The sequence below is a fragment of the Vulpes vulpes genome, chromosome 4 (assembly GCF_048418805.1).
Source record: "Vulpes vulpes isolate BD-2025 chromosome 4, VulVul3, whole genome shotgun sequence".
NCBI classification, from domain to species: Eukaryota; Metazoa; Chordata; class Mammalia; order Carnivora; family Canidae; genus Vulpes; species Vulpes vulpes.
In genome coordinates, this window is record NC_132783.1 from 79,859,419 (window position 1) to 79,882,765 (window position 23,347).

Consider the following 23,347-nt stretch of genomic DNA (forward strand, 5'->3'; position numbering starts at 1 on the left):
TATAATTTATTTTTTAGAGCATTTTTAGGTTCACAGAAAAATTGAGCAGAAGGTACAGAGATTGCCTATATACCTGCTGCCACTTGTTTTTCTTGTCAAATTATAGACCCAAACTAGGATGGGGGAGCTCTGCCCCTCCCTTCTTTCTAGTCCAAGATGAAAACCCTGAAGTTATTAAACTTTTAGATAACAACACCTGAGCAAGCTTCTTGTTTAGGACAATGGAGATCTTCAACAAGGAGGTACCCTGTTCTAGTTGTGTGGCTTTAGTGATAAGAAGGGAAGAGCTAGGGAAGGAGCCCAGTGGGGGATGCCTGAGAGCCTGTGCCCTCTCTCAGAGCACCACTCTCCAGGGACCCATCCACTGATACTCTATAAAGGGATTAAGAATAGTCACCACTCCTTTGGGACCAAGACTGTTTTGGCCATAGACTCCCCATCCGCTAAAAGGGTGGAGATGGAATGAGAGCAGAACTGAAAGAATGGGAAACTCAAAGGTGCCTGGTATCCATGACTAAAGAGGTCATTTTTTAAAGAAAAATTCTGGGGGGCAGCCCTGATGGCTCAGCAGTTTAGCTCTGCCTTCAGCCCAGGGCCTGATCCTGGAGGCCCCGGACTGAGTTGAGTCCCACATCCGGCTCCCTGCATGGAGCCTGCTTCTCCCTCTGCCTGTGTCTCTGCCTCTCTCTCTGTGTCTCTCATGAATAAGTAAATAAAATTTTAAAAAAAATTCGGGGGGGGGGGGCACTTGGGTGGCTCAGTTGTTTAAGCATTAGCCTTTGGCTCAGGTCATGTTCCCAGGATTCCAGGATGGAGTCCTGCATCCAGGCTCCCTGCTCAGCAGGAAGTCTGCTTCTCTCTCGCCCTCTGCCCTCCCCACTGCTCGACTCTCTCTCAAGTAAATAAATCTTTAAAAAAATAAAATAAATTTTTCCCTCCAAGGTGATGTTTTCTTATATGAACTCTGAATAAGATAAAGATATTTTTTATAAGTTTGATTTTTTTTTCTTTAAAAAGCACTTTGTTACGACCCAGCAATTGCACTGTTGGGGATTTACCCCAAAGATTCAGATGCAATGAAACGCCGGGACACCTGCACCCCGATGTTTCTAGCAGCAATGTCCACAATAGCCAAACTGTGGAAGGAGCCTCGGTGTCCATCGGAAGATGAATGGATAAAGAAGATGTGGTTTATGTATACAATGGAATATTACTCAGCAATTAGAAACGACAAATACCCACCATTTGCTTCAACGTGGATGGAACTGGAGGGTATTATGCTGAGTGAAATAAGTCAATCGGAGAAGGACAAACAGTGTATGTTCTCATTCATTTGGGGAATATAAAAAATAGTGAAAGGGAATATAAAGGAAGGGAAAAGAAATGTTGGGAAATATCAGGAAGGGAGACAGAACATAAAGACTCCTAACTCTGGGAAACGAACTAGGGGTGGTGGAAGGGGAGGAGGGCGGGTGTTGGAGGGGAATGGGTGACGGGCACTGAGGCGGACACTTGACAGGATGAGCACTGGGTGTTTCTCTGTATGTTGGTAAATTGAACACCAATAAAAATTAATTTAAAAAAATAAAATAAAATAAAATAAAATAAAATAAAATAAAATAAAAAGCACTTTGTTATGAAAATTCTAAAAAATATATTAAGGTAGGGATACTAGTGTAATGAACTTTGATTTTTCTCATTGCTCAGCTTCAGCAATCTACTGCTATCCCTTTCATCCCCCTCCTGAAACTGGATTATTTAGAAGCAAATCATAATCATTTTCTCATTCCAAACAGAAGTACCTCAGTATGTACCTTCAAAAAAAGAAAAAGATTAAAAGGAAGACCTCTGATGACTTACAAATCTTCACCTTCATCTGTCACTGACTGTGAATCAGGAACCCTGAGTTCTAGACCTGCTTTTGCCAATCACCAGCTGTATGACCAGCAGCAAGCAAGTCGTGTACCTTTCTGGACATGCACTGTTCCCACCTGATTGGGTGAAGGAGGTGGTTTCTAAGGTCTCCTCCCATTCTAGAAATCAAATATTCACACAAGGGTCATTTTTTAAGACCCTAGAGACATAGATTTGGTATGGGGTCTATTTGCTCTTGGGTTTTTTTGGCACAGTGCCCAGTGCAGAGTCAAGATCTCCAGTGAAGACCTAAGGAAGTCCTAGCAGCTGCTGAGTGCAGAACCTTTAACTTGGAGCTTTAAAAAAGAAATGAGTCTTGGAGCAGTCCCTTAGAGTTGTTCTGTGCTGCCCTCAGTATCTCCTCTGACAACCTCAATTCATCTCAAGTGTTCTGCTGAGTTGTGATGCAAGGACGTTTCAAGGGCTCTAAAAACGATCCGCTTTTTAAAAAGACCACCTTTGGGGCATCTGGGTGGTTCAGTAAATTGAGTGTCTCCTTTTGACTCAGGTCATGGTCCCAGGGTCCTGGGACCGAGCTCCCTGGTCAGCAGAGAGCCTGCTTCTCCCTTTGCTGGCTGCGCACCCCCTTCCCTTGTGCTCTATCTTAAATAAATAAATAAATAACATCTTTCTTAAAAAATAAAAAGACTACCCTGAAACTAATAACTAGTGAAAAGCCATGTTTGCATGAAGAGGGGAGGAGGCAGGCACATTGATTGCTTTTTAATTATTTTATTTTTATTTTTATCTTTATAAATATTTTATTTAGGGGCGCCTGGGTGGCTCAGTGGATGAGCATCTATCTGCCTTTGGCTCAGGGTGTGATCCTGGAGTCCCGGGATCAAGTCCTGCATCGCGCTCCCTGCTGGGAGCCTGCTTCTCCTTCTGCCTGTATCTCACTGTGTCTCTCATGAATAAATAAATAAAATCTTTAAAAATTTTTATTTAAATTCAAATTGCTGACATATAGAATAACACCCAGTGCACATGCTATCAAGTACCCTCTAAAGTGCGGGTCACCCAGTTACCCCATCCTTCGACCCTCTTCCCCTTCTGCAACCCTTTATTTCCCAGAGTTAGGAGTCTCTCATGGTTTGTCTTCCTCAGTTTCCCTCTGATTGCTTTTTTTTTTTTTTTAGATGCTCAAGGAATAAGGATGCTCAATTTACAGGCAAATCAATTGAGAGTGAAGTAAAGTAGGTGTATTTAAGATTGCCTGGTGGGGGCACCAGGTGGCTCAGTGGTTGAGCATCTGCCTTTGGCTTCAGTGGTGATCCTGGGGTCTTCGAATTGAGTCCCCCATCAGACTCTCCTGCTTCTCCCTCTGCCTATGTCTCTGCCTGTATGTCATAAATAAAATAAAATATTAAAAAAAAAAAGATTGCCTGGTAAATGAAGGATTAAGTCTGGAGAAGAATTTGTCTTTTAAAGTTAAGGAGAAGAGGCTTACTGTAGAGGGTATGGTTTAGAGACAGATGATCGATTTTGGTTAATGGAGGAAATTTGCGGCAAGAAGATGGTAGGTATCCAGCGCAGAGGAGCACCGCCAACGCATCCCTCACAGTGGGTGCCACGAGCTTTCCTGGGCCCCTCTCGTTGGCTTTCCTCACCACTGTCAGTACTAGAAGGACAGCACCAAGGAGGTGGCCACCATCTCTCAGTTGCTAAGTAAGGGAGGCAAGCTGGGCCCCAGGACTTCTGGCCACCACTAGTTTGTCTCGCTCCTCTACAACTTGAAGCAGGGACTACGGACATGCAAGTGAAGGATGGCTACCTTGGAAAACAAACAGCCGGTTGTCAGTGTCAGTGGGAGAAGAGAAATGTTTGAGAAGACTGTGCCATTTTCTTTTTCTTAAAAGATTTTATTTATTTATTCATGAGAGAGGCAGAGACATAGGCAGAGGGAGAAGCAGGCTCCCTGAGGGGAGCTTCATGTGGGGCTCCATCCCAGGACCCCAGGATCACGACCTGAGCCAAAGGCAGACGCTCAACCACTGAGCCACCCAGGCGCCCCTGAGCCATTTTCTAAGAATTACCAAGGCCCATAAAAGAAAAAAAATGAAGGACGGAAATATAAAAGGCCGCCCAAATGACCACGGTGAAGCTCCAGCTCTACCAGTTCTGAGGCTTTGCAGGGTTTACGGAAGCTACTGACGGGAATTAGTGTTCTGCTGCCAGGGTTTTAAATTGGGAGATAGGGTTAAAAGGGACCGACGATGAAGGCTGTTACTTCAAGCTGAAACCACTCTCCACAGTGGGGAGTTCACTGGGTTTGTGAATTTGGGGGCTGGTTCCAACTGAAGAGGAGCCCCTGGACGCTCTTCTAGCTGGTTCTGAGGACCCTCATGGACTTCACCACAGCCACCCAGCGATTAGGTTCTGAGGCCTGTCCTTGGCAGGAAATGGTAAAGGAATCAGCAGGAAGCTGAAGACAAGAGAAGGGAAACTCCTCCCTCCCGCCAGAGGTCTGGAGGGCGAGTGTGTGCCTGGCAAGGGGGCCTGTAGGGAGAGGCACATCCAGGGGGAGAGCCTTGAATAGAAGGAAACAGTGTGCACCCCCCGGGGCCAGAACGCAAGATAAACTCCCGTGTGTATTGTCTATACCCAGGCTTCCTCTGGCCTCCAGAAGTGTAGGTATGATCCCCAGGACCTGGAGAAGGGGGCAGAGGCCAGTGTGTTTTCTTAGCTCCAGCAGCCCACTGAGAGGACCCCCCACACACACACCTTGTTTCTGATTCCCTGGCTTCTTCCCGGCCAGAGGACCCCAAGGTCAAGTTGGGCAATTCTATCAAGAGAAAAGATGAAAAGTATAAAAGGAATCAAATTGATAAGAAATACTTTGTGTGAAAGAGCAGAGAAATGCAAGATCTTTTTTTTTTTTTCCTGTTTTACCTAGCTCTTGGCAACCCAAAATCCTCACTCACTGTTGAGGTAGAGGGAGAGCCAGGGATCCAGTGGAAGCATCTGCGTCCAATAAGAAACCAGTTATCTGAAATCTGAGAAGACTTATTTGTAGATGAGAACTCAGCTTTGAACTTTCACTTCTTGAGCTTGACTCAGTGAGTTATGCTAAGCCCGATGAAAAAGAAAATTAGTACTTTATGATGAAGGTCCTCAGCGATGAAAAGGCAGCACCTTAGCTCCCACTCGTCCCCAGTACAACAGACTCTTTAACAAACTTGTGTTTAGATTATTTATTGAAGAAAGGAAAAACAGACTGTACTGAATGTTGATTCTACCGTTTTAGTGGGAAAAAATTACTAATAGGCAAGTGACAAACAACAAAACTTTTGAAAAAGCAGACCTGGGGAGAGTCCAGTGCAGTTTCATAATGGGTATGAATAGTTAGTTTGCTGTCTTCTTCTTCTTTTTTTTTTATCGTTCTGGGTTTTGATGTGGATCTCTTTCTATTTGTTCAGGAAATTGTGACGTGTGTTCTGGGCAGGGTTTGAGGTTTTGGAACTTTTTCTAAAAGGGACAGAGTGCACCCTGCTACATTTCCTAATCGTGAGGTTGGTGTGTGAGCAGTAGAACTGAAGTTAACTGGTCACGATGCAGTTGCTCCTCCAGGGCAGTAGGCTTGTACTGGCTCTTGCCCTCCTCCTGGTTTTGGATTTTTCAGTTCAAGGTAAGACCCAGGAATCTTGTCCCCCTATAATCTTTGTAAGCCCTGGGGATCCACACAAATGCTTGTATTCATTTTAAGGTACAGAATGTATTATATTATGGGAAAGGAGGCAAAGAGAAAGGATTTGGGGGGTGGGCTGAAGTCCCTAATGCGAGTTTGGTTAAGTTTGGTACCAAGAAAAGTGAAACTCTGAGGCAGGTGTAGCCTTGTAAAGTCTCACAATGATTGCGACTCGCTATTTTATTGTTGGATGAACAGGTATAGTCAATGAACTTTTAAAAATTCAACAAGGAAAAAAAAAATAAAAATTCAAGAAGGTCAATTGATAAATCACTAAATTCTACCTTGGAACTAATCATACACTATGTGTTAATTGAATTGAATTTTACGCTACAAATTTGAAAAAACTCAAGAAAGGAATATAGAAAATGACCTATCTGTTGAAGATAGCACTGCTGAGTGTTTTGGCATGTTGACCTGTCCCTAAGGGTTTATATCAGTCCCAAGTTTTATTTTATATTTTATTTATTTATTCATGAGAGACACAGAGAGAGGCAAAGACACAGGCAGAGGCAGAAGCAGGCTCCATTCAGGGAGCCTGGTGTGGGACTCCATCCCGGAACCCCAGGATCACACCCTGAACCGAAGGCAGAGGCTCAACCACTGAGCCACGCAGGCATCCCAGTCTCAAGTTTTAATATATTATGGTGGTGTCGTAATTACTGCAATAGTGGGAAATGACAGATATTAAAAATCAGAGTAAATTTCAATTTTTTCCTTTTTTTTCTAATTTAGTTCTTAGTGAAAATTCAATTGTGGTTAGACATAGTACAGACGCTCCCAGTTTAAAGAGAGACCAAAGAATTTTAGTGTTTGTGCTGTTGCTCGGAGATACATTACATCTGGAAATTTCTTGTTAGATTTCTTTATCATTCAGGGTTGTTTAGTCAGACTGAAACAACTTCTAATCCTTATGACTAAGATAACAGAAAGGATCAGTTTGTAAAAAAATATATAATTTTTTCTCCTTTGGTAAATAAGGGATTATGTCTAAATAAGGCAGAAGGTCATGGCCTGATATATAGATGGGAGAATTTGTAGTAGAAAAATATTTAAGTTCCCCCAATTTGTACAGGAAATATTGACTCACAGTGACAACATATGTCCTGGATTTATTTCTTCAAAGTGACTTCTAGTTGTCTTGCTCTTACTTCTGATGGAAATGAGATCGTACAGATAATCTCACATACATTCATTATGTACTGGAATTTATAAAATAATTTTCTTCTTGTTATGCAATTATTGAAAATAACAGCAAGTGTTGCTGAAATTTGTTTACTAATCTGTATTTTTTAAAGTATAAAACATTACTGATTTTAGGGAATAGGCTTGGATCTTTTAGGGAAAATCTTGAACTTGATGAAATAATTCCCTAATATGTTCTGACAAGACCCAGAGTAATGAGGTCTATATATGTAGCAGACCTGAGTGACCAGTTGGTGGTGGTGGTGAAGGGTCTACCCCTGCCAGAACTAAGTCAGTCTTTACATATTCAAGATTTCCCCAAAATATCACACTCCCCACTACGATTCAGTAGGTAAACCTAGAATTGAAACAAAAACATTCCTGGGTGCCTTGGTGGCTCAGGTCGTGATTCTGGGGTCCTGGCATCCAGCCCCGCGTCATGTCAGGGCTCCCTGCTCAGCAGGGAGTCTGCTTCTCCCTCTCCCTCTGCCCCTGCTCATGCTCTTTCTCAAATATATAAATAAAATCTTTAAATAGACAAAAACGTTCCTTATGTAGTAGGTGATTCATCAGAAAGAAGTGAAGAAATCATTATGAAATCGTATAAAGTACTAGCATTTATGTCATCATCTGGTAGGTTTAGCTCTTTGTTGGAAAAGGAACCAAAATAGATAGAATGAATGAACTGAAAAACTAGGGTATTTCCAAAGGAGGAGTGCACTTGGTGTTTGGAATTAAGGGTTTGTGCCTACATCTGAATAAGAAGGGGAATAGATGCCCACCCATGGCTGCGTGTGTGACAGCAGCTCAAGGCAGTAATGCAGAGCCACGCCACTATTTCCCCATACATTCTTGTGATGCCAGATAGGATTCGATAGTATTCTTTCACCATCTTAAAAAAAAAAGTTTAAATATTTAAATCATTGGTTTGACTGCACTGCTCAAACGAGGCTTTTGGCTTGTTTTTACTGAACATATTCAAAACATCTTAGGTGACTGTATTAGTTTACTAAGGCTGCACAGTACCCAGACTGGTGGAGCTTAACAGAAATGTTTCCTCACATTTCTGGAGGCTGGAAGGCCAAGATCAAGACGTCAGTGGAACTGATTTCATTTTGAAGCCTCTCTCCTTGGCTTGCAGAAGCCCATTTTCTGTGTCTTCACATTGTCCTTTCTCTGTGTGTCTGTGTTTTGATCTCCTCTTCTTAGAAGGACACCAGCTTTATTGGATTAGGGCTCATCCAAATGAACTCATTTTAACTTAATACCTCTTTGAAGGACCTATCTCCAAACACAATGCCATTTTGAGGTATTGAGATTTAGGACTTCAACATATGAATTGAAGGGACATAACTCAGCCCATATCAGTTACTATAAGTCAAACCCAAGTAAAGACATGATGTAAAATCGTGTCTATCAGGTGCAAAGAATGGGAAATTTGGCATTGCATGGGGATCCTGGAGAGCACAGGTGGCTATCGATTTAATGTAGAACTCTAGGGGATTGCTGATTCTTGATAGGGTCTGTGAATCCTAAACTCTTTTATTACCTCTTTTTTAAAAAGATGCCCATAAAGAGAGAAAATGGAAAATCCATGAGCAGGTGTGGCCGGATCATGCACTCACTCCACACTCTTAGATTATAGTAGATACAGATTCTACCCATGTGTGCTGTTATTTGCACAGTGATTTCATGTTTGTTCTCTTGTAAATGACCATCGTATTCCCTGTGAGGAGGAATTAACATCAATTTATAGAGGAGAAAACTGATCTTGCATTTACCACCTCATTTGCTCTGCAGATCAACCTCTTGCAAAATATTTGAAATTTGCTTTAGGCCATTACAACTAATTAATACCAGACAGAAATGGTCATCTGATTTCAGGGCAGAATTAACTTTCTCCTGCAACTTGGCTGTCTTCTAGGTGGATTAGAGATTTTCTTTCTTTCTTCCTCTCTTTTTAAATATCTTTTTCTTAAGTAGGCTCCACACTCATAATGGAGCCCAATGAGGGCTTGAACTCATGACCTTGAGATCAAGAACTAAGCTGAGAACAAGAGTCAAGTGCTTGACTGACTGAGCCACCTAGGCATACCTTTAAGGATTTTATTTTTTTTTTTTTTTTTTTTTTTTTTATTTATGATAGTCACAGAGAGAGAGAGAGAGAGGCAGAGACACAGGCGGAGGGAGAAGCAGGCTCCATGCACCGGGAGCCCGATGTGGGATTCGATCCCAGGTCTCCAGGATCGCGCCCTGGGCCAAAGGCAGGCGCCAAACCGCTGCGCCACCCAGGGATCCCTAAGGATTTTATTTTTAAAGTAATCACTACACCCAATGTGGGATTTGAATTTATGACCTCAAGATCAAGAGTTGCATTCTCTACGGGGTAAACCAGCTACGCACCCCAAGATTTTATTTAAAACAAAAAACTTTGCTTTGACTATAAACTTGTTATGAAGTTTACCACTGAATTGAGGGATAGAGAGTGAGAAATTGAAAGTAAACTTAGAACATAAATAGTTGTCAAACCATACAAGGGTGGGGGAACCTTATCTATCTTGTAGAGTTGATTGCCCAGTAGGGCAATGATGTCTGTTTCAATGCTACCAAAACAATGAACGAAATGGTCTTTTAACCAACCCCTCATGGCATTTTCTGCTTAAGTTTCTGTAACACACCTGTAGCAACTCTCCAGTAAGATAGAAAATTGGGGGGTGCTTGGGTGGCTCAGTGGTTGAGCATTTCCCTTCAGTTCAGGTCATGATCCTGGGGTCCTGGGATTGAGTCCCGCATCGGGCTCCTTGCAGGGAGTCTGCTTCTCCCTCCGCCTGTCTCTGCCTTTCTCTCTGTGTCTCTCATGAATAAATAAATAAATAAAATCTTAAAAAAAATAGGAAATTGGTAAATTGTGATGTTGTTGGAGGGGTAATTTCGTACTATGATATAAAAAGATGCAGAGAGGAGCATCTGGCTGGCTCAGTTGGTAGAACATGTGATTCGATCTCATGGTTCTGAGTTTGAGCCCCATGTTGAACATGGAGATCTACTTAAAAAAATAATAGAATAAAAAGGGAATAAAAATATTTTTGAAAAAAGATGCAGAGAGATGACTGGAGTAATGTTCATTCACAGAAAGCATTTTTGTAAAGCAGGACTAGCAACTGTGTGTGTGGTGAGGGACAGTGAGGGAAAGAATTCTAAATAAACACCATTCTTTTCCCTGGAATCCAGCAGGTCTAGTAGGTGGGGCCTTTGAGAAAGATAACCTTTGTGTCCGCTAGCATTCTCCCTTTAGTTTTTTTTTTTTTTTCAATTATGGTAATCGTAAGACATTTCTCTCAAGCAAGATAAAGTTAAGGTATTCCCACAACGTCAGGAGCTGAAAGAAACTGTTGAATTCACATCCTGCCAACATCCTTCAACAGATATGCAGGGAACTTTGTGTCTGTAACCATGCTCTTTATTTAAAGCCTACTGAAAAGGATTAGCCCCAAATTAGATAAACTTTTGGTGGGAGTGAGGGAGGGGACCTCTACCTTTGGTTTCTTCACAAGTTTTTATTTTTTTAAAAAAGATTTTACTTATTTATTCATGAGAGACACAGAAGGAGAGAGGCAGAGACTTAGGCAGAGGGAGAAGCAGGCTCCACCCGACTAGAGACTCAATCTCTGACTCCAGGCTCACGCCCTGAACCAAAGGCAGTTGCTCAACCGCTGAGCCACCCAGGCGACCCTCTTTACAAGTTTTTAAACAGCTTTATTGACATAGCCTTCACAAACCGTACAGTTCATCCATTAAAGCATTTAGAGGCGCTTGGGTGGCTCAGTAGGTCAAGTGTCTGCCTTTAGCACAGGTCATGATCCCAGGGTCCTGGGATTGAGCCCTGTTCCCTGCTTGGCAGGGAGTCTGCTTCTCCCTCTCTTGCTCCCTCTCTTCCTGGCTTGTGCTCTCCAAGTCTCTCACTCTCAAATAAATACATAAAATCTTTTTAAAAAATACAGATACATGCAACTATCACCATGGTCAATTTTAGAACATTTTCATCACCCCCTGAAGCAAAGCCCCTCATTTTTTAAAAAAAGATTTTAAGTAATCTCTACACCCAAAGTGGAGCTTGAATTTATAACCCTGAGATCAAGAGTCACAGACTCTACCAACTGAGCCAGTCAGGCACCCCAAGAAGTCCCTCCTTATACGTTTCAAAAGAAATTTGAATTCTGGGGAGTAATTTTGTATTTTAGAATTTGTTTTCACTAATTTGCCAGAGGTGCATTTGTTATACCAGTGAAAAGATATGGTCTTTCACCCGGATGCTTCCTTACAAAGTTTTAGTTTTACTTTTCTGTTTAACTTCCTATCTATGCAAATATTACCTCAGTTTGATATTCAGCACATCAATTTCATGTAAAGGTGAATGCCTAGACCTATTCTGTCCACCAAGCACTTGAAATGTGGCAAGTCCAAACTGCAATGTGCTATAAGTGCAAAGTATACCCCAGATTTGGAGATTTACATGAAAGAAAAATGTAAGATACTCCTTAGTAACTTTTATATTGTTTATATGTTAAATTGTGATATCTGAATAAATTGGCTAAGTAAAATGTGTTGACATTACTTTTACTTGTCTTTTTGACTTAAAATTAGGTCTGCTAGAACATGAAAATTCCATACGTGGGTGTCTTACCTATTGGGCAGCGCTGTCCTAGCCAGCAGAGTGTGAAGCCGTCGCCCTCTGCTGGAGGTGTTGGATTTTTTTTATGCTACCTGCAATGCGGGGCTTCTATGTAACAACCAGGTCCAAACTTAGGCTGCTTCAGGAAAGGATCAGTGAAGGAAAAAGAAAGAGAAAACATACTAAATGCCATGCGCAAAGATTTGTGCTAGATGTTTTACATACTTTTGTCTCATTTGAACGGGAACTTTTTGGGACACTATTATTCATCTTTGAAAGATGAATGGTAGAATGAGTACTTAAATTTTGATCTCTATAAGCTGTCCACTAGCAGAGATTGGTTCCTTGGTCTTCTTCCTCATCAGGGAAGTTACCATTTAAAGAGCTCTGACCATGGTGGTGGGTATTATTCTAAGAACCTAGCATTTATATCTCATTATTAGATCTATTACTGTCCCCATTCTATGGATGAAGAAATTGAAGTACAGGGAGGTTAAGTAAGTTGGTCAAGGACAGAAGACAGACAGTGGGTGTCATCTTGCTACCTTACCTCCAGTCTCCAGGCAGTGACAGAGTTAACCCATTTTGTTTTTTTTTAATATTTTATTTATTTATTCATGAGAGAGAGAGAGAGAGAGAGAGAGAGATGCAGAGACACAGGCAAAGGGAGAAGCAGGCTCCATGCAGGGAGCCCGATGCAGGACTCGATTCCCGGTCTCCAGGATCAGGCCCTGAGCTGAAGGTGGCGCTAAACCACTACACCACCAGGGATGCCCAGTTAACCCATTTCGAATGACTAGCTATCCCAGACCAATATGGTAAGTGATATTCAGGAACCATGGGGAAGATTGTGATAGAATAGTAGTTACAAAGGAAAGAAAGATAGGAAGAAAGAGAGAAAATGGGAGAATATTTACTTTCTACATTAGAATCTTTTATTTTTTAAAGGAATATTGTTTTTTTGTTTTTTGTTTTTTTTCCTTTTTTATAATAAATTTATTTTTTTATTGGTGTTCAATTTGCCAACATACAGAATAACACCCAGTGCTCATCCCGTCAAGTGCCCCCCTCAGTGCCCATCACCCATTCACCCCCACCCCCCACCCTCCTCCCCTTCCACCAGGAATATTGTTAATTATAAAAGTTTATAAGACAAAATGAGACATCACCAGAGTCCACCATTATATTTCTGTGTTATTTCCTCAGATTTCCCCCTAATATCTGTTTGTAGTAGTTGCATTAACACCTATTATGCAGAGTGGTAATTCTGCTTTTCCACTTTTTTTTATTTATTTCTTTTTAAAGATTTTATTTATTTATTCGAGAGAGAGAGAGAGAGAGAGAGAGGGAGAGAGAAGGGTAGAGACACAGGCAGAGGGAGAAGCAGGCTCCATGCAGGGAGCCAGACATGGGATGGGACTGGATCCCAGGTCTCCAGGATCACACCCTGGGCTGAAGGTGGCGCTAAACCGCTGAGCCGCTGGGGCTGCCCTCCACTATTTTTATTTATTTATTTATTTATTTATTTATTTATTTTCCACTATTTTTAAATATAGATTTTCCTATGATGGTCCAGAGTCTTTTCTATAACCACTGCTTTTTTTTACCATTTGGTCTATATTTTCTCATATGAGTGCCTCATTATCTGAGTATTTGCAGATGTTTTGATATAGTTATTTCCTGTTTGCCTATTTTAAATAAATAATAAAGTGAACAGCTATATGTATCTTTTATACATTATGTTTTATTTATATATCTATAGATATTTAAATATATATCATAAATATATTGATGCAATAACTTGGTAATGCTGTATTTATAAAATTAATCAGAGATACTAGCTAGGACAAAGCTGAGCACAAATTGACATAATAGAGACTCATTAAGAAAGGATATTTTCAAAAAGTTCTGTGGTTCTGCAATCTCTTAAGAACAAAATCCTTGGTCATCCTATTGAGAGGTAAAGTGAACTTGACCTTGGTAGAAGCTCCACATTTCAACCTCTGATAGCTGCTGTCAGAAGAGAACAAGACATAACTTGTGCATACTTTCCTAGAAACAGATACTTCGGGGGAGAAAAAAACCCCTCCAAACTCCAAAATTCATGATCTCTGGGGATGTTGAGTAATGAGATTAGGGGTAATTTTTCTTTTCTTTTGTTTGCTACATTTTTCAAAATTTCCCAGAGTGAACACATATTTTTTTCTAACAGAAGTGTTATTTTATTTTATTTTTTTCATAAGTGTTATTTTAAAAAATAAAACCAAAAGCAGTCTAGATGTAAGGAATATCTAAACAGACTGTCCTCCCAATTAGTCCTTGAGTTAAAACGTTGTCAGGAAACCCGCGGACGAGTTGCTGTATGAATCCATTTATGTAAAATTATAGAAAATAAAATGTAAACTAATTTATAATGATAGTGGATTAATGGTTGTAGGGGGCTTGTGGGAATGTGTCAGGAGGAAGGAGGAATGATTAATAAAAATCATTAATTTTGAATAGAGAAGGCATAAATAAATAAATAAATAAATAAATAAATAAAAATAGTGGAGGGCAGCCCCAGCGGCTCAGCGGTTTAGCGCCACCTTCAGCCCAGGGTGTGATCCTGGAGACCTGGGATCCAGTCCCATGTCTGGCTCCCTGCATTGAGCCTGTTTCTCCCTCTGCCTGTGTCTCTACCCTTCTCTCTCCCTCTCTCTCTCTCTCTCTCTCTCGAATCCTAAAATCCTAGGCAGGATTTTAAAATGGCCTGAGGAAGGTTCCACAGGTGTAGATATGTCAAAACATTAAACTGTACACTTTAAATGTGTACAGCATATAATATGTCATTTCTACCTCAATGAACCTGTTAAAAATAAAAATCATTAATTTTGAATAGAGAAGGCATATATATGGCTCAAAAATCAAAAGCTTGGGGATCCCTGGGTGGTGCAGCGGTTTGGCGCCTGCCCTTGGCCCAGGGCGCGATCCTGGAGACCCGGGATCGAATCCCACGTCAGGCTCCTGGTGCATGGAGCCTGCTTCTCCCTCTGCCTGTGTCTCTGCCTCTCTCTCTCTATGTCTATCATAAATAATAAATAAATAAATAAATTTTAAAAAATCAAAAGCTTGAAAAGAATATATATATATATATATTTTAAAGATTTTTATTCATTCATGAGAGACACAGAGAGAGAGGCAGAGACATAGGCAGAGGGAGAAGCAGGCTTCCCATGGGGAGCTTGATGTGGGACTCGATCCCAGGACTCCAGGATCACGACCTGGGCCAAAGGCAGATGCTCAACCACTGAGCTACCCAGGTGCCCCTCAAAAGAATATTTTGGACTCAGTGTCCTTCCTTCCACTGTCTTCTGCCTACCAATTCCCTGACAGAGGTAGTTTGTTGTGTATCTGTTCAGAGGTTCAAGATACATATATTTAAGCATATATGTAAGTGTAGTCTTCAAAGCACAAACACACAAATGTTATAACACAATGCACAGTGTTCCTTACTTTCTTTTACCCTGGAGAAGCTATATCAGTATCCAGAGAGCTGCCTCATTCTTTCTTTCTTTCTCCTTTTTTTTTTTTTTTTTTTAGATTTATTTACTTATTCTTTTAGAGAAGTGAAGGTTTCACAGCTCACCAGTAGCAGAGCTGGGATGTTACTACAGGCAGCTGATTGCCAAAGCCTATTCTAACCTTAAACTCTGGGCTACTTTTTAGGGTTGTTGGGAGGACAAGTGTATATAAAAGGTTGGCACACAGTGCATACTCCTGTTATATTTATGATCATAAAACCTGCCCACACTTTATCTTCTACCAAATTCAGAATCAATTTAATCAAACATTTCTTAGGGACAGAGTGATTAGAAGCTGTGTATGAGATACTTATTAACCATGTGGGTTCCTTGTTTGGACAGGTTCTCCTGTGAAGAGAGCCACATACCAGTGGGTACACTGTAGTCCTGACAGTAATTCCGCAAACTGCATTGATGAAAAGGAACCAGTGTTTGACCTACTTCCAGGTGAATCCAACAGAATCTTTCCTCTGACTGACCGTTCTTCGTAAGTATACTTTCTCTGATTTTACTTTCACCAACCTCTGTTGAGATCTTGCCTTGGAGATGGGAGCATTGTCCAGAGTGTTTTTCTTCAGGCCCTTGCTTTGATGGTTTGGTTTTCATTGCATGGTACATGGTAAAACAGTACTGTATTTACTGGTATATGAGTGCAAGAATGCATGATTCATTTATACTTTTGCAAGGTCTTTTCATGGTAGCAAGACAAAAGATCAAGTACTCCTCACCAACAAGTATTGAAAATGATTTAACGCTATTCTATTTATATAAGTAGAGCATGTTATACATTAGAATCCAACAGAAGTCTGTCAACTGAATAGATAAACAAAACGTAGTATATCACTGAAGTGGACTATTATTTGGCCAAAAAAAGGAACAAAGTACTGATACATGCTATAACATGGATGAATCCTGAAAACATTATGCAAAGTGAAAGAAACTAGACACAAAAAGCCACATATTGCATGATTCTATTGATATGAAATGTCCAGAATAGGCAAATCCATAGAGGTAGGAAATAGATCAGTGATCACTGGGGGCTGGAGGAGAAAGAGGAATTCAGAGTGGAGAGTACAGGTACAGGATTTTTGAGGGGTGATAAAAATGTCCTGAGATTAGGGGCACCTGGGTGGCTCAGTGGTTGAGCATCTGCCTTCAGCTCAGAGTGTGACCCCAGGGTCCTGGGGTCAAGTCCCACATGGGGCTCCTCGCAGGGAGCCTGCTTCTCCCTCTGCCTGTCTCTGCCTCTCTCTGTGTGTCTCTCATGAATAAATAAATACAATATTTTTATATTTTTATTTTTTAAAAAAAGATTTATTTATTTATTCATTCAGAGAGAGCGAGAGAGAGGCAGAGACACAGGCAGAGGGAGAAGCAGGCTCCCTGCAGGAAGCCCGATGTGCGACTCAATCCCCAGTCTCCAGGATCACACCCCGGGCTGCAGGTGGCGCTAAACCGCTGTGCCACCAGGGCTGCCCTAAATACAATATTTTTTAAAAATGTCCTGAGATTAGATAGCAGTGATAAAAAAAAAAAAAAACAAAAACAAACAAACAAACAAAAAAACAAAAAAACAAGAAATTAGGGAAAGGAAGAATAAATGGGCCATGACTTGTCAAAGAGAAAGCCAAACCTTCTTGATCAAACAAAACCTGCTTTACACTTGCAAAAAAAGATACCAGTAGGAATTCTTAAGTAACAAAAATTGAATTATCTTAGAATCAATGATTTCAATGAAGATCAAGGTTATATAACATGCAGCAAAAATATATTATGAAAAGGATAATCATAAAAGGTTTAATCTTTAGATTTAGAAGATTAAACCTAGAAAATCACTCTCCTTGAAGCAGGGTAAATAAATCCTCATGCCCAAACCAGGTAAGGCCCTCATCCTGGTGACTCTCTTCATCACTGGCATTTGCTGCATGAGAGAGGATATCACCATCCTCAAAATGCCACTCTGCAATCCTGCTTCTGTGCTTCTACTTTTAGTCCACAGAATTAAGCCTGAAACTGAGTTTATAGCATTCTCCATTATTTGAACTCATGAGTTTCCATAGTAATTCATTTAAATCTAAAATGTTAGAGGAATAACGCAAGTTTTACAAAACAACTATTTTACATAATTTCTTCTCTTCTTAAATCTCTATGATCGGGCAGCCCCGGTGGTGCAGCGATTTAGGGCAGCCCCGGTGGTGCAGCGATTTAGCGCCGCCTGCAGCCCAGGTTGTGATCCTGGAGACCCGGGATCGAGTCCCACGTTGGGCTCCTTGCATGGAGCCTGCTTCTCCCGCTGCCTGTTTCTCTGCCTCTCTCTCTCTGTGTGTCTCTCATGAATAAATAAAATCTTAAAAAAAAAATCTCTATGATCTTCCCTTTCCTCAGCCAGGAATTTTTTCTTCTTACTCTCACACTCCTGACACTTAAGAATGAATGAACAGTCCCTGCTCTTATATTGGTCCTGGGCCCATTTACCCTCCTATCCATTATTTCTCCTTTTCCCTTCTTGCTCTTAGGTTGGGGGTGGGGTGATGGCTCATCCTATCGTCTGCCTTTCTTAGGCTCCCAGATTTGTGGTTGAGTTTGGCGAATGGAAGGCAGAGGAGAGAGACTGGGGTGCATGGGAGGCAGGGAGAGACTGGTTGTTTCTTCTCAATCCCAGCCTTGGGTGGCACCTCTGGCAGGGCTGTGTCATCCATGGCTTCAGCTCCCACCAGATGCTGGGCTCAGGCAACACCACCATCTTCTATTGTCCCTTTAGCCCAGAGAGAGAGAAATCGTTTCTGATTGTCGCTCATCTCTGGGTTTCCTATTTGGCTTCCACTGCTCTTCCATCACACGTATAAGTAATTTCCTGTGTTAGATACTTAGATGAGTTTCCTGATTGGACTCTGACTGTGGCAGCTTCTAAGGCCACTTTTCCTTGTACTGGGTATCCTATCCCCACACATCTTCTCTAGGACTTCAGTTCTGCGATTCCTCCTCTGAAACTAGGTTCTCCTTCCCATAAGTGTGCTGAATTTCTCTAGCATCTTGTACAGTTAGGTAAAGTCTCTTCTTTGACTCTGCATCCTTTCCAGCTATTGCTCTGTTCTCTGCTCCTCTTCCTAGTAACACTGAAAGGGATGCTTCCTGTCTCCCACTCCGTCTACCCCTTCTGCTTGCTTGAACTTCCACTCAGAATGCTTGCTAAGGTCACAGTTATTCCTGGTTAACGCCACCACTGTTTACTTACCTACTTCTCTACTTGGTCAACTTCATTACCTTCAAAAACAGTTGACTGCCTCCCTCCCCCCACTGCTTTGAAATGCTTTCTTCTCTGGGCTTCCATGGCTCCACCTTATCTTGAGTTTTCTACTTCCCTCATTGTTCTTTCTCCTCTGTTCAATGTTTAATGTATTGGTGTGGCTCCAGCTCTGTCCTGGACCTCTTCGCTCTCTGCATGGTTTTTTTTAGGTGGCCACATCCTGTTCCATGGCTTCTACTATGGGCGTGCATGTGCACGTGTGTGTGTGTAACCACCACATCTGTTTCCAGCTCTGATGCCTTTTTCCTGACCTCACAGTCTAATCTCCTGGTCACCCTCTATTACATTCTTCTATTTCACTTCTCTGCAAAAGAGAAGTAAAAATCATAAGTCATATTTTCCTGATTTATTCCTTTTTTATTGTCTGTCTGCCCCCATAAGTTATAAATTTCTTGAGCAGGGACCTCATCTATCAATCCCCATTCTATCCCAGGCACTTAGAACAGGGATCAGATGTTTAGTATTTACTGAATGCACGCATGAATGATGCTCTAATCTGTTATATGGCCCGTAGTTCCATTATTTCCCTGAAAAAAATGTCCCATAGACTATGAAACTAGATTTTTGTCTCTGATACTTAGTTGCCTTGTTCTACCATTGAGGGGTAGCACCATTGCTCTGGTCTTTGGTGCTGAGTGGACTTCTAACCACAAACTGAACCCAGCTGAATGAATACATTTTTTGAGAGGAAACTGAATGTCAATATGGAGGCAAACATAATATTTAACTTGTTCCAAAGAATTTAAGAATGAGTTTGTTTAAGCACTGTGAATTATTAGATGTTTTGTAGAAATTTTAAATTAGAGAATAATGTCATCTGTCTGGGCTAACTTACACTTGTTTGTCTTTTCTTTGATGGGAGAAAATGGAAAAAGTCATCTTTTTAAAAAAATAAATGACCTCTTAAAAGTAAATTTACCAAATATAGGATTACTATACTAATTATAAGAAAACTAGCACTGTTTATATGAGTCTGCAATGCATAGATGTTGATTGATAAATGCAATGAGTTTAAGTATAATAACTATAGGTAAACATGTAGAAAGATTTCTTTTTTTGTTTTGTTTTAAAGCACTGAATAACTGGGAAACTTTAATTTTTAATTTGAGCAACTGGATGGCTACATTAATTTTCTATCTTAAAAAATTTATTATGATTATCCTTATGTCTCAAGCTTTACTGTTTTTTTTCTCATTTTTCTATCTTCAGAATGTCAAGATCCCAGAACTTGAATGATATCTTTCCTATTTCTGAGGACTACTTTGGATCTGGCTCTGGCTCTGGCTCTGGCTCTGGCTCAGGATCTGGAAGTGGCTCTGGAAGTGGCTTCTTACCTGAACTTGAACAGGAATACCAACCAGTAGATGAAAACAATGATTTTTATGATAACTTTAGGCCTCTTAAGAGAAATATGCCCTCAGACAACCAGGACTTGGGCCAAGATGGACCAGAAGAGGATTTTATTATATAAAAGAGAGGGTTTCCCATCTTGATGTCAGGGAATGCATTCAATATATTTTATGTATCATAGTTAAGTGATTAATTTTGGAACAAAAGGTTTTATAGAAATTTTAAAACATCTGAAAAAGAAGTTTAGGTTTTATCACTCTTTTTCCCCCCTCATGAATTCTTTTTTTTTTTTTTCCTCTCATGAATTCTTAAAGCTTCCTTTATCTATCCTATTGTCCTGGAAAATACCTGTATTTTGTATCATGTTCAACCAATATCACTATGAAATGAACCAGAAAGCCCATGTCTATAAAATTGCTTTAAAGAATAAATTATACTATTTAAAAAATTCAATTTGAAAGGCAAATTGACAGGCAATATTTCTGTAAGTCTTCAGAAACATGACTCTGGTTGTGAATTATAGATATGTCTTGTCTCTTATGAAAACCCAGATGAAACACACAGTGAATTTAGAGTGGGTTTTTGACAAGCCCAGTGTAAAGTGTACTGCTCTTATCTTACCATCCAATGTGTTTGTAGAGCTGGTGGACATTGTTGAGAACTATGATTGCTGTTACAATGAGAAACTTAAGACCCAAATTAAAGAACAGCTGTACTCTCATTACTTCATACTGCTTTACTTTTTCCTTAGATATCTGTGTATTTTCAATCGTTACCCTATTAAAGCAGAACTATAACCAATGTGTTAAGCTGTCTGGGATCTCTTGTTCTAAACTCAGGAAATAATTATTTTTGTTCAGATGTTTCTAGAAGTCTTATTCATAAAATATCTGTGAGATTATTTTACAGAGCAGTTTGTAACTAGAATCATCGTATTAACTAGCAAATCAAGGGGTACCTGGGTGGCTCAGTGGTTGAGTGTCTGCCTTTGGCTCAGGTCATGATCCCAGAGTCCTGATCAAGTTCTGCATCAGGCTCCCTGCAGGGAGCCTGCTTCTCCCTCTGCCTGTGTCTCTGCCTCTCTCTCTGTGTGTCTCATGAATAAATAAAATTTTTTTAAAAAATAAAAAATAAATAAAGCCACCATGTAGGGCACCTGGGTGGCTCAGTGGTTGGGTGTCTACCTTCAGCTTGGGTCATGATCCTGGGGTCCTGGGATCAAGTCCCACATTGGGCTCCCTGCAATGAACCTGCTTCTCCTTTGCCTATGTCTCTCTCTCTCTCTGTGTTTTTCATGAGTAAATATTCTTTTTTTAAAATTTTTATTTATTTATGATAGTCAGAGAGAGAGAGAGAGGCAGAGACATAGGCAGAGGGAGAAGCAAGCTCCATGCACCGGGAGCCCGACGTGGGATTCGATCCCGGGTCTCCAGGATCACGCCCTGGGCCAAAGGCAGGCGCCAAACCGCTGCGCCACCCAGGGATCCCTTCATGAGTAAATAAATAAAATCTTAAAACCCCAAAACTAGCAAATCAAGAAAACAATTATGGGAAAGCAAGAAGCTTATTCTTGTTCAAGCACTTCCTCTCCTTGAAGGCTATTCCCATCTCTGTTCCCCTGAGTTCTGAAAAGCTTGCCAGCATCTTTGTCATGAATCTTGCTCTGCACAGTCCAGATCACCAATTCAGAACTGAGGATTTATTCAAATCAATCTCTGCTGAAAAAATCGATCTTGTTCAAGGCCACACACTTTCCCAGGGCAGACTGCATCTAATGACTAGTTGATGTAGACATCTGAATGCCAGGTGCTTCCCGAACTTGAGGAAATTCAGAAGGACCATCACAGATTTAGAGCTTCTTCACAGGTCAGCCAATACTTCGTTGGGACTGCTTTGCATGCAGTTTCTTCCTTTACTTAGTCTTGCTTCCTTTCATTCCCCTTACAGATACCTATCCTGAGAGTGCTCCCTTAGAAACTCTCTACATTGCTCCATGAAGAATCCAACCTTTGACAATTGGTGCCTGGAGGGGTAGAAAGCAGATACTAAAATGGGATTTATGTGGCACCTGGGTGACTCAGTCAGTTAAGTGCCTGCCTTCGGCTCAGGTCATGATCAGGTCATGATCTCCGGGTCCTGGGATTGAGTCCCTACTCAGTGGAGAGTCTGCTTCTCCCTCTTCCTCTGCCCCTCCCCACCTCTCATGTACACGCTGTTTCTCTCTCTCTCAAATAAATAAATAAAATCTTTAAAATGGGATTTTTGGAGCTAGATCCCCTGCTGCCTGGCTGGCAATGAGGACCCCATTCCTGGTCACAGATGCAGCACAGGTTGTTAAAATTTTCACTGATGATGGACTGGGATGGTATACCAGCATAAGGAAGTGTACCAGGGTGTAGTATATGAGGCATTGAGAAATATGAGGAAGTAGTAACATAAAGACAATAGTATTAGATGGCTATCGCTGGAGGCAATTAATACTTTTTAAAAGAGATAATGAAAAATCAAGGATAATGAATTAAAGGCTGAATATGAATACAAATGGGCTTCCTCTGCAGCATTCTGGCATACGTCAGACATGCTACAAGTTCAGTTCCAGACCACAATAAAGTGAGTATTGCAATAAAGTGAGTCCAATTAATTTTTTGGTTTCCCATTCCATGTAAGAGTTATATTTACACTATACTGTAGTCTATGAAGTATGCAATTGTGTTACATCTACAAAAACAATGTACACACTTTAAAAATACTTTATTGCCAAGAAATGTTAACCACTCTCTTTCAGTGAGTCATAATCTTTTTGCTAGTGAAGTGTCTTACCTTGATGTTGATGCCTGTTGACTGTACAGAATGGTGGTTGCTGAAGATTGGGAGGGTGCAGCAATTTCTTAAAATAAAACAATTTTGCCACAATGATCGACTCCTCCTTTCATGGATGGTTCTTTGTAGCATGTGATGTTGTTTGATAGCATTTTACCCACAGTAGAACTTCTTTCAAAACTGGAGTCCAGGGCAGCCCCGGTGGCGCAGCGGTTTAGCGCCACCTGCAGCCCAGGGCGTGACCCTGGAGACCCTGGATCGAGTCGCACATCAGGCTCTCTGCATGGAGCCTGCTTCTCCCTCTGCCTGTGTCTCTGCCTCTCTCTCTCTCTGCATCTCTATGAATAAATAAATAAAATCTTAAAAAAAAAAAACAAACCTGGAGTCCATCCTCTCAAACCCTGCTGCTGCTTTATCAACTGAGTTGATGTAATATTCTAAATCCTGGGATCCCTGGGTGGCGCAGCAGTTTGGCGCCTGCCTTTGGCCCAGGGCGCGATCGTGGAGACCCGGGATCGAATCCCACGTCGGGCTCCCGGTGCATGGAGCCTGCTTCTCCCTCTGCCTGTGTCTCTGCCTCTCTCTCTCTATCATAAAAAAAAAAAAATTAAAAAAAATTCTAAATCCTTTGTTATCATTTCAACCATCTTCATAGCATCTTCACCAGGAATAGTTTCCACTTCCAGAAACTTTCTTTGCTCATCAATAAGAAGCAACTCCTCATCTGTTCAAGTTTGGTCATGAGATTGCAGTCATGCAGTACCATTTCCAGGCTCCATTCCTACTTCTAGTTCTCTTGCTATTTCCACCACATCAGCAGTTACCTCCTCCCCTGGAGTCATGAATCCCTG

At 41.1% G+C, this 23,347-nt stretch overlaps 1 protein-coding gene and 1 long non-coding RNA gene across 2 annotated transcripts in view; one reads left to right on the forward strand and one right to left on the reverse strand.

The window, feature by feature from the left end:
• Positions 1 to 23,347, reverse strand: part of LOC140598620 (uncharacterized) — a 56,608-nt gene that overhangs the window by 16,520 nt on the left and 16,741 nt on the right. The window contains exon 2 of the long non-coding RNA XR_012001104.1: positions 11,472 to 11,595. This is a non-coding gene — a long non-coding RNA (uncharacterized lncRNA). The remainder of the gene's footprint in view (positions 1 to 11,471; positions 11,596 to 23,347) is intronic.
• On the forward strand, positions 5,361 to 22,589 carry SRGN (serglycin). The gene is made up of 3 exons (XM_026003751.2): positions 5,361 to 5,542; positions 15,362 to 15,506; positions 19,536 to 22,589. Exons 1-3 carry the CDS (start codon positions 5,467 to 5,469, stop codon positions 19,795 to 19,797), a joined length of 483 nt encoding a protein of 160 aa, XP_025859536.1. The 5' UTR covers positions 5,361 to 5,466; the 3' UTR covers positions 19,798 to 22,589.

Excerpts from the sequence above, each read along its gene's own strand:
- SRGN (XM_026003751.2), top strand. The coding sequence starts at position 5,467 with ATGCAGTTGCTCCTCCAGGGCAGTAGGCTTGTACTGGCTCTTGCCCTC. Across the intron at positions 5,543-15,361 it reads TTTGGATTTTTCAGTTCAAG|GTTCTCCTGTGAAGAGAGCC; the intron begins GTAAGACCCAGG and ends TTGTTTGGACAG. Across the intron at positions 15,507-19,535 it reads CCTCTGACTGACCGTTCTTC|AATGTCAAGATCCCAGAACT; the intron begins GTAAGTATACTT and ends TTCTATCTTCAG.